Source organism: Fukomys damarensis, unplaced genomic scaffold (genome assembly GCF_012274545.1).
Source record: "Fukomys damarensis isolate Sample0158 unplaced genomic scaffold, DMR_v1.0_HiC HiC_scaffold_1, whole genome shotgun sequence".
In the NCBI taxonomy this organism is placed as follows: domain Eukaryota; kingdom Metazoa; phylum Chordata; class Mammalia; order Rodentia; family Bathyergidae; genus Fukomys; species Fukomys damarensis.
In genome coordinates, this window is record NW_022900913.1 from 38,643,029 (window position 1) to 38,657,200 (window position 14,172).

Below are 14,172 nucleotides of genomic sequence, written 5' to 3' on the forward strand. Positions count from 1 at the left end.
ATACACACACACACATATATATGCAAATTATATATTAATATTAATATATTAATATTATATTAAGGCGCATTAATATGTTGATTATAATATATATTGATTATTAATGTGTTAATTATTCTATATTAATATAATATGTGATATATAGTATGTAAACTATATATAATAATATATAATATGTAAACTTGTAACTCAATTCTTAATTATGAAATAAGTGTAGCTACCTTTGGTAATATCAAACAAGTATTTCAAAGTTTGTAGAAATGAATCTGAAGCCTTAAAGATCTCATCACACCATAATCTCCTTTTTTATACTATGTAACAAATTAGTAATTCACCACTGCATACACTTAAAGTCTATTTATGCCCTATATGATCAATTATTTCCTTAAATAAAAAAATAATGCTCTAGGCTTTACCTGGAGGAAATCAAATTGTTTTTGCCGTTGCTTTTTCCCTGAGTATCTGTTTCTAATTCTTTGTATTGCCTACTTTACTACTGTTCTACTTTAGATACTCATTTTAATTAATTTCAGGTTTGTTACACTTTTCTGTTCTTATATATTCTAAAATATAGAGAAGACATAATATATAGCAGGCAGATAAAATGCCAATAAGCTCAGTGACTGGAGGTCAGGAAATTAGCACTAAAGTCAGAGTCTAAAAGTTTATTTTGTGGTTTTCAGGTGAGCCTTTCCTGTCTGAGGCTATTCTGGGAGAAATTATGAGGCATCAAAACATTGGTCTCACTGAATCAATACTTGCCACATCCACATTAAAACTGGGACATAATACATACACATATACATATACGCATCTGTTTGCATCTGTGTAGGGACTTTCCCTCTCTTGCAATCTGTATAAAGGGAATACATATATTTCCCAAAAGGATGATAGTTGAAGATTTCAAGTTAAACTCAAGCCTCAGAGTAGAATATCGTTTGCTCTGTTCCAAGGCTGAATAGGTCTCAGTGGGGAGATAGTTCAGGAGAAGGGTTGTGGATATCGAAGTAAACAATAGAGAACTCCTTGAAATCAGTGTGAAATCATTAAAAGAACACTGATTTTTTACATATCACAAAATGAAAATTTTCCTTTCCTGCAATTTGTCAACTGCAATTGAACTTCTCAGACAAATCAGTAGAAGTCTGGGGAAGATTTATACCTCTTTTTGCCAGAGGGATTAAAGCACCTACCCTGCATCCTAAAAGACGGCTCTAGAATTTTGAATTGCTCTTCCTTCTGACATATGTTCCACCTGGACCCCTTTTATTTCCCCTTCTGAAGAATTCTTTTTTTCTTTCTCCTGTTCCCCTACTCGTTCTCATTTTTGTCAGTAAGATTTCATTGAGTTGTAAAAGGAAACCCGGAGGAACCTTAAAGGTCACTGAGCTCCAAAGTCAACCTGTGTAGTGTTCACAAGAGGCCAAGTGATTCATTGAAGGTCACATTAGAAGCCGCAGCTCTGGAATTGCAGCCCCAGGTTGTTGCTTGCTAAGAACCCTACTTCTAGAGAAGTTTAATATAATCCCATCTAACTTCCTAAAGGTCTATACTCCTTTGCATCTCATCATGACTGCCCTACTCCTTCCCAAAGCAGCCCCTTAGGGAGATCTCTGCCAGGTTTTGAGGGCTCTGTTTCCTGAGCTGTTATCCCAACAGCCTATATCCTCAGAATGTTAGAACAAAGAATGTGTGTACTTCCCGTGGATCGGCATGATCCCCCGAAACCAGTATGTGGTCACGTTAGGTCCTATTCATAGACTCTCCTGGAAGAGAAAGGATGCACGTGCAGAGAAAAGCAGGAGACATATGTGAATCTTAAAGATGATGGTGAAATGCACTCACTCAGGGCAAGGAGGTAGCCAAAATGTCCCAGTGAAGGAAGTTCTCCTGTTTTCTGGGAAAAAGTGATAACAAGTATTAGGAAATCTTAAAGATAGCACCAGTGCAGTAAGTTTCGATACCCTTATTTATAGTAGCTACTCCTGTCCCTGGAGAGGTAAAAAAATTATAGTTAGCAATCTATAGTGAGAGAAGGAAAAGAAGGGAGGGGAGACAAAGATGAAGATGAGGGAGAAGAAGGAGGAGGAGGAGGAGGGGAGGGGCTGACAGAGGACAGGGAGGAGGAAAACAGAAAAAGCCTATTATGCCCCTTTCTCAACTACAGCTTCTTACCTCCTGAACACTTTAGTAGAAGCAAGAGAGAAGTCTTGACTATAAATTAACTGATGTTTTCTTAGTTTTATTTTAATTTAGATAGAACCATATGAAATATGTTGCCGTTTGGTCTTTTATTGTTTCTCAGTGTGCAAATAAGCAATTTCATGTGAAACAATCTAAATTAAAATGCCATACCTATTTACTCATTTTTATTTTTTAAATTTATTTTGTGGTTCTGGGAATCAAAGCCAGGGTCTCAGACATGCTATCCAAATGTTCTACCACTGAGCTACGATAATTTTTAAAACAGGTATTTAAAACCAAGAATCAGAAAAGTCATAACACATTTATCTTCCAAGCCAGCCATAACAGAAGTACTTCATTCTAAGTTTTTTTTTCTTCTAAGTAAGTTTTAAAGGAATAGTGAGTCACAAAAACAAAACAAAAAAAATCTACACTGATTACATCTCCTAAGGTTTTGCTTGCTATAATGATTACAACTACACACTTGAAAAAATAGATAAAGATGAAAGAGATATATATTCTCTGCAGTCATTGATTTGTCACTTAATTACAAGCAATGCAAGGCCTTCTCAAAGAGGACACATTCCTCAAAGTGATTGCTGTTGCCCCTCTGAAAAAAAAAGGAAGGAAGGGAGTGAGGGAAGAAAGGAAGAAATAGACAAAGCTTTCATAAATATTTCTGTATGACAATCAGTGCACTTTAGGGAAATGCAACAAAAACCATGAGAACATCCACTCTAAATAGTTACTCAAAATTTCTTTCATGTGCTCTGTGGCCCCATTAAGATTTTTGCAAACACAGTCAAAGAATTTTTGCCAACCAATCTTTTACCCAAGAACAGTAAAAGCTGCAAAATTGCCTTTAAAAAAATCACCTATAAAAATGAACCTGAAACACTCTGCACTTGCCATAAAAGATATGATAGTGTAAATGTCACGGAGGGCTTATGGATCCTCAATACTTAGACACAACATTGCTTTAAATAATAAATGGGAATGATGTAAATATGTCAAATATGAGTGCATTATCCTAAATAAAACCAGTAAATTGTGAGGTTTGGTATAAAATTGAAATATACTAATGGAACAATATCTAGATTGTTCACATCAGGAGTATAGCACAGCATTAAGCCAGGCTAAATGAAAGAGAGAAATTAATTAAATTTTAGGAATATTATTTATCTTTTGTTTCACTGCACATTTTATAGCCATTTCCCTAGAAGCCTTAAATATGGGACCTGATTCATTGCTTTTGAATCTGCAAAGAAGCCTTACTGCCTGCAGCCCTTCCCTGGTGTATTGGGCTATCATTTCTGCATGTGGTTCAGTGAACCAAGTGAATCTTCTCTGTCACTGGCCTCCTGGTCGTCACTGTTCCTGATCTCTATCCAATCTCATCTCCCTCCAACATCCACCTGAAGAATCATCCCGAGCAAAATCAGATCATCTCTTTACCTGAAACTCTGCTTCTGTTGCCTAGTGAATACAGCCAGGCTCTCCGGTGGACTCGAAGGCACTTGACACACTTGGCCCTGGACATTCCCATTGCGTCCTGCTTCCTTCTCCTGGTTCCTACTTCACGTCTCGCCCTCTAACTACTTCCTGGACCCATTTCCTTGATGCATGGAATGTGCGGTACTCTTTTGCTCCCTCTGCCCTTCCCATCCAAGCACTGTGTTCTAGTTTACTTCTTAAGCATCACTTTTCTGTAATTTCCTATGGTCATCTAACCCAACCTTACCAAGAATGACTTCTCCTCTCATGTTCCCACAGTATTTTTGTACGCCTCCCCTACTGATTTTATCACCCATCGTGTCACAGTTTTATGAATCAGTCTTTCCTGGAAGATTGAACTCTTTATGTCATGTTTTCATTTATAGAACACAGTGTAGACTGTTTCATTTGTTGCCTGGCATATAAGAGGCAAGTCATTCAGGTTAAAAAAATTTAATTCCTGGAAATTTTAATTTCCCTATGCTAAAAGTCATCATTTTAGTTTCTTTCTCCTCTCTTCTCTTGTTCTTTTTCCTCTCTGGCTTCATGAAGTCAGACTGATCCACTGAACTAGAAGGTACCTGTGTGTACAGGCCTCCTCCCTAAGGTCCCCTTACATAAGTGCTCCAGGCTTCTCTTTGTGTGTGTTCACTGTCAAGCTCCATTTGTCCCAGTCCTGATTTCTCCGATAGTCTTTGTCCTTTCCATGAATACAGTGGCTTAAGTTTTGCTCTACTTTCTCCTACCCTTTCGTTTCTGTGCCTGGGTCACTTTTACTGAAGCATCCTCCATCAAGGTAAAATCCAGCGAAGATAACTTTTTCCTAGGCCCTTCAGCTATTATCGGTTGACTTTATTTATGTTTCTGAGGGCTCCTTTACTTAGGAAATGATCATCTATCTTTGAGTCAGTCCTGTTTATGTCCCTTTCCATAGTGACACAAGGTTAAGCTGCTCGTCTCAGCTAGCATAGTTCCAGAAGGTGCCTACAGTGAGGTGGGATTGTAGCCTGTGTTATCACCATGTTCATACCATGACTCATTCACACGAGAAGCAAGGCAGAGCTTTTATAGCATAGCTTGATAAACAGAAATGTACACTGTCCAGACACAAAGCCTGAGTCCTTGTCATATTAAGCAGTTGTACATCTTACAACAACATGGGAAAGTTCATTGTTTTACCACATCATTTCTCTAGAAAGGCTGTTGATTTGATAATGTGAATTATTGAATGAAAGCCCAGAAACAGCTCATGAGAAGCATTAAAATTTAGACACTGGTGTTGCAATTCTGATTTATACTTATAATATAATTCTAAATGAATTAAAAAGTCCATTTATTTATAGCTTTTTTGACTCAGTATACTTAAAGGCTATGCTTCTCTTTCCTAAACGTTCTTGTCATTTAAGACATTCATTTAAGACTTAAATGTGACTTTGTTTCCTGACATAATCATCGAAAAGGCCCTCTTCTCTGATTTCTCACAGTGTCTTTCTTTTATTATGTCTTCATTCAGTTTTCTTTCTCTTTCTTCTATATGCCCAAAGGAAAGAAACTATTTTAGTAATTTTTTTAAATTTTAATTCATATGATAACTATTTATGAAGTACCTTATTGGTCAAGGATTATGCTAGGTGTCATGTAAGAAGGTCATTAAAATTTTGTTTCTTGATGTAAAAAATTTTGAGCTGAGAAATGAAGTAAAATCATATATTAGAATGATTATAATGCATAACGATATATCATAAATATAAAAAAGATGAATAAAGCAGAACAATTAATTGACCTCCAAAGCATGCAACAAACTATTGTGATATTTCCCAAAGTATTGTACATAAAATGTTGAATATGATTCTTAAAAAAAATTCCCACAAGTAAAAATAAAATACAACATGTCTCTGTCAGTTGTAATGCACAGTGCATGCTTTCATGTTAAAAACACTGAGAACACTTTCAAGAATTTGCTTCTGAGACTGAGCAGAGCAACTGAGGACAGAAGTAAGAGAAAGTCTTTCTCTTTTGCACCACTGGTAATCTATGACATTTTTGTATAGATAAGAAATAAAAAATGATGGAGAGAGTCTTTAAAACTTTTGTTAATTTTTTTTTACTCATTGTTTTTCAAGTTTATTTGGCCATGAAATTATGTTTTAAAATCTTGCCTGTTACTATACCAAGGGATCTAGAATTCTCTGGGGGAAAAAGTAAGGGGATATTAGTTCAAAGATTTATCTAATAAAGAATCATTAACATGACAGTCATGTAAAAAACTTGAATAAATGTTGTAAATCTCATGTTCATGAAACTAAATCCGTAGCTATTCTGTGTCTCATATATGCTATGGCCTGAATCACCTCCTAGGTCTCTTTGGTCTTGGATTGTCATATCTTTTCTCCTATTTAATCACGAAGTTCAAACCATGTGCCCCTGCAAGAAGGAAACATATCCCAGTTACCTCTGAAATGAAACTCTTCCTTCCACTTGTAACTATTTATCCCCCTTTTGTATTACAAGAGTTATTACTATATTCATCCATTATTTTGCTGACCCCATAGCTATTCTCTTGCCATTTCCCCTTTGAGAATGTCTGTATCTAACCAGATTACTTCTTTTAGCTTTCATTGTTTCTTACTTTTTACACTTGTTTACTTTTTACTTGTTTACACTTACTGTGTTCGGGGATCGAACACAGGCCCCTGCACTTGTGAGGCAGGGTGTGGAACCACTGAGCCAAATCCCTGGCCCTTACTTTTTTTTTTTAATCTAGCAAGAAAATGCCTAGAATCTTTTCCTGTGCATTACTGTTCCCCAGCTCTCTACTCAACTTCTATCCACTGCTGTTTATACCATTTTAGTACAATTGATGTCATCAAGTCAAATATGAAGATTTTTGTTTTCTTTTCTTTCTCTCATTTTCTAAAATTACTTAAAGCTCTTTAATTGTCTTCTTTGACATAAATTCAGGCTTGTAAGACCACTTGTTTCCACCCATAGTGTTTTTATGATATGTTGCTTCTTCTTTTCCTGGCAGTCTCATTCAGGAAGCTGGACTTTCCTTCCTCCAAAAGATTTTCAAAGCCAGAGAGAGAATATGCTGTTGATTCTTAATCCCCTTCCCCCTCGTAGAGTGTCTTCAAGTCTTGGCTTACGTTTTATCCTTAATTCTCATACTTATTTGATTCCACTGCATGTATATACATTTATGCTTGTATGAATCTATTTTATTTGCTTTAAATGATAAGCTAAGCTGAGACTGAAATTATTGTTATTGAACAGGGTTCCTCCAATACTCAGCACAGCAGTACATTTGTTAGTTTTTCAATCTGACCCTCCTAATCTACTGAAAATTAATAAATAGTAGCCCTTTTGTGGGAAGATTCACACCAGGCCTTATTCTTTCTGGTTTCTAAAGAAACAAGCAGCCACTATATCATCCAGCATCTTAAAATGAATGTCATTTCCCTGTAGTTGGAGTTCTACTCCCACTCTTCACATTTCCCACACTTCTTTGCATCTCTCTTTTTCTGCTTATCGTTATTTTCCTGCTATCTCAACTTTCCACTTGCTGTGTGAAGCAATCATCTACTAGGAATGTATGAGTGTCAGCTGTGAGCAAAGCAGAACAGTGGTAAGGGATGAAAGAATACCACAAGCCATGATACAGTCCACGCTCTTTACCACTGCCTGAACCCTTGACACTTGTGATGCAGCTGGAGAGATGAAGCACACATCCATAACACTGGGGAGGAATGCAGCACCCACAGACTTGTTTGCTTCAGCACGGCCTCAACTGGCAGTGAGCTAGAGAAAACTTTGTAAAGAAAGTACAAAGTAAACCTCACAGGTTGGGTAGAAGTTGGTGTACATGGAGGGACAGACGAGGGCAATTGGTAGAGGTAGAATTAATACTAGAGAGTCCTGAAGATGAGGGTAAATAGAGAAAATAAGACTGTCGACAGTCAAGAGGAGAAAAACTGGATTTTATTATTTTTTTCAAGGAGATGCTTGAATTTTGATTTGTTCTCTTTTGAAAATTGAAACAAAATGTTCTATTTTAAGTATATTTCAAAGGCATTGATGTAGGCAACGGAGATCACTGGTTGTTTTGGAATGGGTAAGTTATATACTAATTGCAATAGTCTGTGGTTAATTTTCTAATGATATATAGATGAATTTGAGGAGAGCGAAAATGGAAGGAGTGAGATCAGAAATGGAGAGATCAATAATTACTGTGGTCTAGGTTGAAGGCAATTGCGCCTGACCTGAGCTAAGGTAGGATTGAAGGAACATAGATCATAGGACTTGGAACTATATCATGTCCAGTTAGTTCGCCAGAAGTAACCTTGAAAGAAAGATTCATGTACCAATGATTTATTCAGGAAGCACTTTCTGTTCTGAATAAAATAGGAAGGAATTTGGAGAATCAAAACTGAGTACAAACACCAGACAACAAACAAGGGTATAATTTCAGATGAAGTCCAGGCCTCAGCCTAATCTGAAAAGGAAGCTCCCACTTGAGTAAAGGGGCTGGTCTTGAGTTCTCTGCATTTCCTTTGGACAGGGTAAGGGGTGAGGAGGGAGAAAATTTCGTGAATCTTGGTGAGTAATTAGAAGTTAAATACTATATAGAAAATATGTGAGAACCAGCAATTGTAAGATTTTTCTAAAGTTCTCTTACATCTTAATTTTAAAAGAATAAGCTTAAAGAAGTCAGACACATATTAAGAAGGGAGATTGATATGTAGATAGTAGACAGAGACGTGAGACATAAAGCACTGATCTCTGATTTTAATATTCTTAGTGTGCTGATAATTTTCCTAGATAATCCAATAGTTCACATCAGGTTCTATAATATGTGTAAGGCATATTATAAGTACAAAGTATTAACATATATCCAACTCCTTCTACATAGGATGCACTCTATTTCCTGAAGAGTTAATAGCTTATAATAAGAATTTGATTGAAATCAGCAAGTGGGAACAAAGTACATTCATTAGTAGAAAGTGGTAAGAATGTTGGGCCCTGTTCAAATGTGTATCCTCATTTGATATCTATGATTATAACTTTAAAGAGAAACCAGTCTACAAACTGTGTGGGATTTGTGTAGTAATATTTATCAGCACAGATATACACAGGGTGAAGAGAGCTGAATTTAACCAGAGTTGGAAATAAGCCAAGTAAATTAATGTAAGGGGGAAAAATTAAAGGAGTAAAATATTTGCAAGTAAGTAATTCTAGTGTTTAGACCATGGAATCTAGAGTAAGTACCCCAAAAGGATAAGATTGATGAATTTATTGGAAGATGAATTTATTGGAGATGTACTAAATTAATCAGCTGAAGTTAATGATCAAAGAGGAGAGCATTTGAAATGGAAGGACTTCTGCTCTTCTCGATGGCAAGATCAAGGATAGGTGAGTGCCAGGAAAGGATTTCTAAAGCAAAGGGGATCAAAGAATTGACAGCTCAGAGTGTTCAATAGATTATCCAAATAGATGATAAAACGCCCCAGGATAATGATAGGAGTAGATGCGAAAATTTTCGGTTCTGTAGTTCCCAGCTTAATCAAATAAAAATACAGGGAAATCAAAATAAAACAAACTGCAGGATTTCCTGAATGTATAAGCAATTAGCTTTTACAACAGTATTTATTTACCTTGATGCCTATAATTAGGCATAATGATTGTCTAAGTAACAAAATCATTTCCCTTCTGTTTGCACTGAACATTTACATATACATAAATAATACAAAGCCTATATGAATTCCTCTTATAAATTATTCATATTTTCCAGGATTATTAATCAAATGTCATAAGAACATTGAAGAAAATAATTTAAAACCTATGCATAGGATATTAAAAATGCCCAGCACACTTAATTATGTCAAGAAAATAATCTGAATTAGAGTTGTGTATGTATCTTTGTCCTTTATTTTGTTTTATTTTTTGTAATTAGTTGTATCCTACTTTGGAAGAGGCATTCTTAGAAGAACAGGGCTAAACTACACATAGATTGTGCAGATTACATGTTTATTTATTTATACTATATACCTCATCTTAACCTTACATATATTCTCTAGTTCTTTCTTATATTGGACTAAGCAACTTCAAAAGAAAATTCAGATAGTCCATTTCTTTTAAACATTTGTTTAAAATGTTAATTTTTGTGTTGTATCACCTCTAATGTGTCTCAGCTTATCTTTTTGATTAGTAGAAATAGCCAGGATGAGATGACTAAAAATGAACAGATTTTAGGGGAGCACATGTTTGTTGCTTTAGAGGGAGTAGCTTTTTCAAAAGCCCTGGAATAAGAATACTTTAGATTAGAACCCCTCTTACTCCTACACAATGAGAAGTTAGTATCTTACTCTTGATTTTCTTGTTTAAGAAATGTTATCATTTCTCTTAATATAATTTGAATATACAAGAGGAACTAAAGCATAAAAGCTTTAAAAATATATCATAGTTTTCTTATGTAGGCCTATCGAAATCATTCAGTAAAAATTGTTGAATAGACAACCAATCATTTGAGAAATGTTTCATTTTTCTCTTTTAATTGTTATCCACAAAATGGCCATGGTTATTGATATCAAATTAGGATTTATGCATTGCCAAATTTTTAAACATCAGAAAGATGAAAATGTATTATATCTGACATATATATTTAAACTCAAGAAAACTGAATGAGAATTTTGCCAGATTTTTAACTACCAGTGGGTTGGTATTTCAGGTTGGAATTGTACAGTATGGAGAAAATGTAACTCATGAGTTCAACCTTAATAAATACTCATCTACAGAAGAGGTACTTGTTGCAGCAAAAAAAATATACCAGAGAGGTGGCCGCCGGACTAACACAGCCCTTGGAATAGACACAGCAAGGTATATGAATAAAAAGCAGACCAAAGTAAAAGATGATGAAAAATAACTGCTCATAGCTGTGCCCTTTGGAGCTTGATTGAACATTTATATTGGTAATACTTAGTACCACTCTGTTTAAAATCAGATTCAAAATTGATTCTTAGAGAATCAAGTTTCTCTGTAATGTAATCTCATCACCTGTATTACCTTTTCATGTTGTTGCAAGGATTTCATTAATGTAGAGTCAATTTTTAAAAATCACTGTACTCTATTGCATCATGTTCTTATATACTGACTTAATATTTGTTCCATTTACTCTGTTTTCAGCTTCTAAGAGTCTCAATTTAAAAGAATAAATGAAAATATAATTCATTTCTACTCAATAAATATTTACATTCTAATAGGTCCCTATACTTTTAGTATTAGATTTAATGTTATTAAAGCTCAGACAAGAATTTTTAAAATGTCATATTAATTATGGTTTCATGTCCAAGCATTTTCAGTGCAAAATTTGGAAGAAATGAAGAAGTTTTTTATTATTTGTAATTCTTTGTTTTCTTCCTTCCTTTTCTTAAATTCTTTCTAATTTACATCCCTTCCTTCTTCCTTCCTATAGATTTCTTCATGGAGAAAATCCACTGTGTGGTAAAATTTTGTTTTATAAAGACCTAAAAACTGTCCTCTCTTACAAATATAGAATATTTCTTATATTTCATCCAATCTCATTCATTTCTTATCTCTTGCTCTTTCTCCCTTTGTTACTCTAAAAACAAGATAATTTTTATTTTATTTTATTTTTTAACAGCAAATTTTTAAACAAAAACTAAACAATACCTAATTTTATAAGAAATCTGATGAGTAGTGTGACTCCTGTTAAGAATTCTTCTGTTACATATCTTCAACTTCTAGACTCTCATCTAAAGCGAAAGAGTTAATGAATTGCCCATGGTCTTACTTCACAGTGTTTTAAGGTTAAATCATTAATATGGATACTACAAAGAATGGATTGGATATGCAAATATTTAAAATTTCATGTGCAACTTTACACTCATAAATGTGAGAAAAACATGTGGATCTAGTTATATAGAACCCAAGAGAAAATAAGTGCAAATGGATGAGGCAATTTTATATTTATCTGCCAATAGGATCTCCATTTGCACGCACAGGGAGTGCACATGTGTAGGTTTCCTCAGTGTGCCCTCATCAGTAATAATTAACCGTGACTGTACATTCAAAGTAAATCAAAGTGTTCTTTGAAAGCTCTGAGGCTGTAAAGAGTTGTGCATTTTCCAAAAGCACCCAGTTAGGAATGAATATTCATCATAGAAAACTCACTTACTGCTTCTGCATTGAATATCACTCTCTGCATCCTCTTACAGTTTTTGCCTATGTGTTTCACAAAATGTCTAGCTGTACCACACAGTTGACTGAGTTTTGAATGTGCACAAAAAATCTATAGTGATATTGCAGTACTAATTGTTTTTCTCATACATTAGTTTTTCATATTTAAACACTTTTTTCATTGTTTTTCATTCCTTTCCTTCAGAAACAGTTGCAAACAACATTTACAATTTCTTAAAATCCATTGCTCTAATTTTTCATGCCTCCCAGCTCAATATATATTTTGTGTTACCTTTTCCCCAATCCAAATTCCAAATCCCAAATCCCAAATTTTCATTCTTGCCAATAGACTTACAGTATTTGATCATATGCATGGATTCTGCTATCTGAAAGAAAGGGCACTTCCTGGGTATTTCAATTTTTAAAGCCACACAAGGAGGACAATACTTAAATCCAAGAAAGAGGATTATATAGCAGTATTTTGGTGACAAGGACAATTTGTTAAGGAATATGCTTGAAACAGATTGGCTGGACGCCGGAATACTGCCAGTGGTTGCTCTTCTATTATAAAAGGTCATCCCTGGTTTCAAAGCAACCAGATTTTCTTTAAGGAAAATCTTTTAATCATCTTCCCCAGCTGATGTTCATTTAATTCATTTATGACCTTGATCTTTAAGAAAATTATAAAGTTTTGCTAATCTCTAAGGAATTAGAATTGCAAAGAAGAATGAGTCTCAGATGATATTCACGTTCAAAACTTCTTTTAAAGCCTAGCCTTTAACATGTGCTTTCACCTTTGTTCATGCATCTAAAAAAGTCAGAAAATCTCTTTATATAGTATGTTGATTAAAAACTATTCACACACTTGTTAAAGATGTTAAGGAAGACCTCCTTGGAGAGAAGACTACTGCTGTGGGGTTTTGCAATAGGGGGAAGAGCCTGGGCTCGATTTTGAATACAACAAGGATAAGTGGAGATTTATCGCTGTGGATCAGGTTAGGGAGTCAGTGAACAAAAAATTACTACAAGGAAAAATGAAAGTTAGGGACGTTCTTGCTAGCTTGACTCAACATGATTCTTGCTGAAGGCAGGTGAATAGTAGGAGAAACTGTTCTCTTGCTGTACACTCAACACTCAGCACTTCATTTCTGACATCAGGTGTAGGGATTATTCCCCAGTGTGATTAATCTTTTGACATCAGTTGGGTGTCCTTAAAATTCAGCTTAATTCTGACACTAACCAGAGTTAATGCAGATATCCTATAAGTTAAGGGCTTAGTCCTATAAGACTGTTCTCCACTTTCGAAGCAACCAGTAGATTTGCATCCAGGTTACACATAACTTTTGTCCAACTTGACTACAAATCTGAGTTTCCTGTGACCCCCCTTCTTAGGTTTGATTATTTGCATGCCACTCCGTATGTATATAGCATTGTGAAACCTCTCTGAGCTCCATAATTCAGGAATTTTTATGGTGCTTCATGAGGTAAGCATGGCTGATTATTAACTCAATCTCCAGCCTCTCTCTAGGGCCTGGAGAATAGAATTAGAGCTGTATGTTCCAAGCTTCTAAGCATGCTTGGTCTTCCTGGTGACCAGCTCCACCTAGCAACTCACCAAAAGTCACCTCCTTAAAACAAAAAACACCCCATCACCTAGGAAATTCCAAGGGATTTGGAGGTATGTGGTGGGAAAGAGGGATGAAGACCAAATATATGCTTCTTGTTAAAAGAAAATTTTATACAAAGAAAGTTTAATGGACATTAAATGGACTCATGAATCAGGCAGCACTCAGACTCTGAAGAAGATCAAACAATCTGCGGAGGCCGCGTGAGCTAAAACTGGAATAAGTAGGCCGAGGACAAAGCCCAAGGTCAGATCCCAGGCTAGAAGAGGGCTCAGTGGAACCTGACTCAGCTTTGGTCAAGGAGAGTCTTTGTTAGGAATAAAAGACAGAGGTACAGTTTAGTATTTTTCTTTCTTTTGAAATTTTTTTTTTGAAAACTTAAAGGTTTAAGAACTAGTACAAAATTCTGTGTATCCATTCCACAGAATTGACAGTTGTCAACATTTTGTCACATTTGCTTTAAGTTTCTTTAAAGAAAAATAATCAGATGAAGTGCCTTTGCTGGGTATCAATGGTACAACTCATAGGAACTGTGTAAATCATTTGGAGTGTTAGTTTTAGGAGAGGTGTTTCTTTGGCATATCCCTAACTATTATTCAACCAAACTATAATATTTAAAGGGCCTTCACTGTAATGATTGCTGCCTTTTAAACCAAAATCTAAAAATCTATAATAT

At 35.2% G+C, this 14,172-nt stretch overlaps 1 protein-coding gene across 2 annotated transcripts in view; it reads left to right on the top strand.

The window, feature by feature from the left end:
* Itga1 (integrin subunit alpha 1) overlaps positions 1–14,172 on the top strand; it is a 131,086-nt gene that overhangs the window by 63,708 nt on the left and 53,206 nt on the right. For both annotated transcript variants that reach the window (XM_010644015.3, XM_033760868.1), the window contains exon 7: positions 10,403–10,551. In XM_010644015.3, coding sequence (XP_010642317.1) covers positions 10,403–10,551 — 149 coding nt within the window. The remainder of the gene's footprint in view (positions 1–10,402; positions 10,552–14,172) is intronic.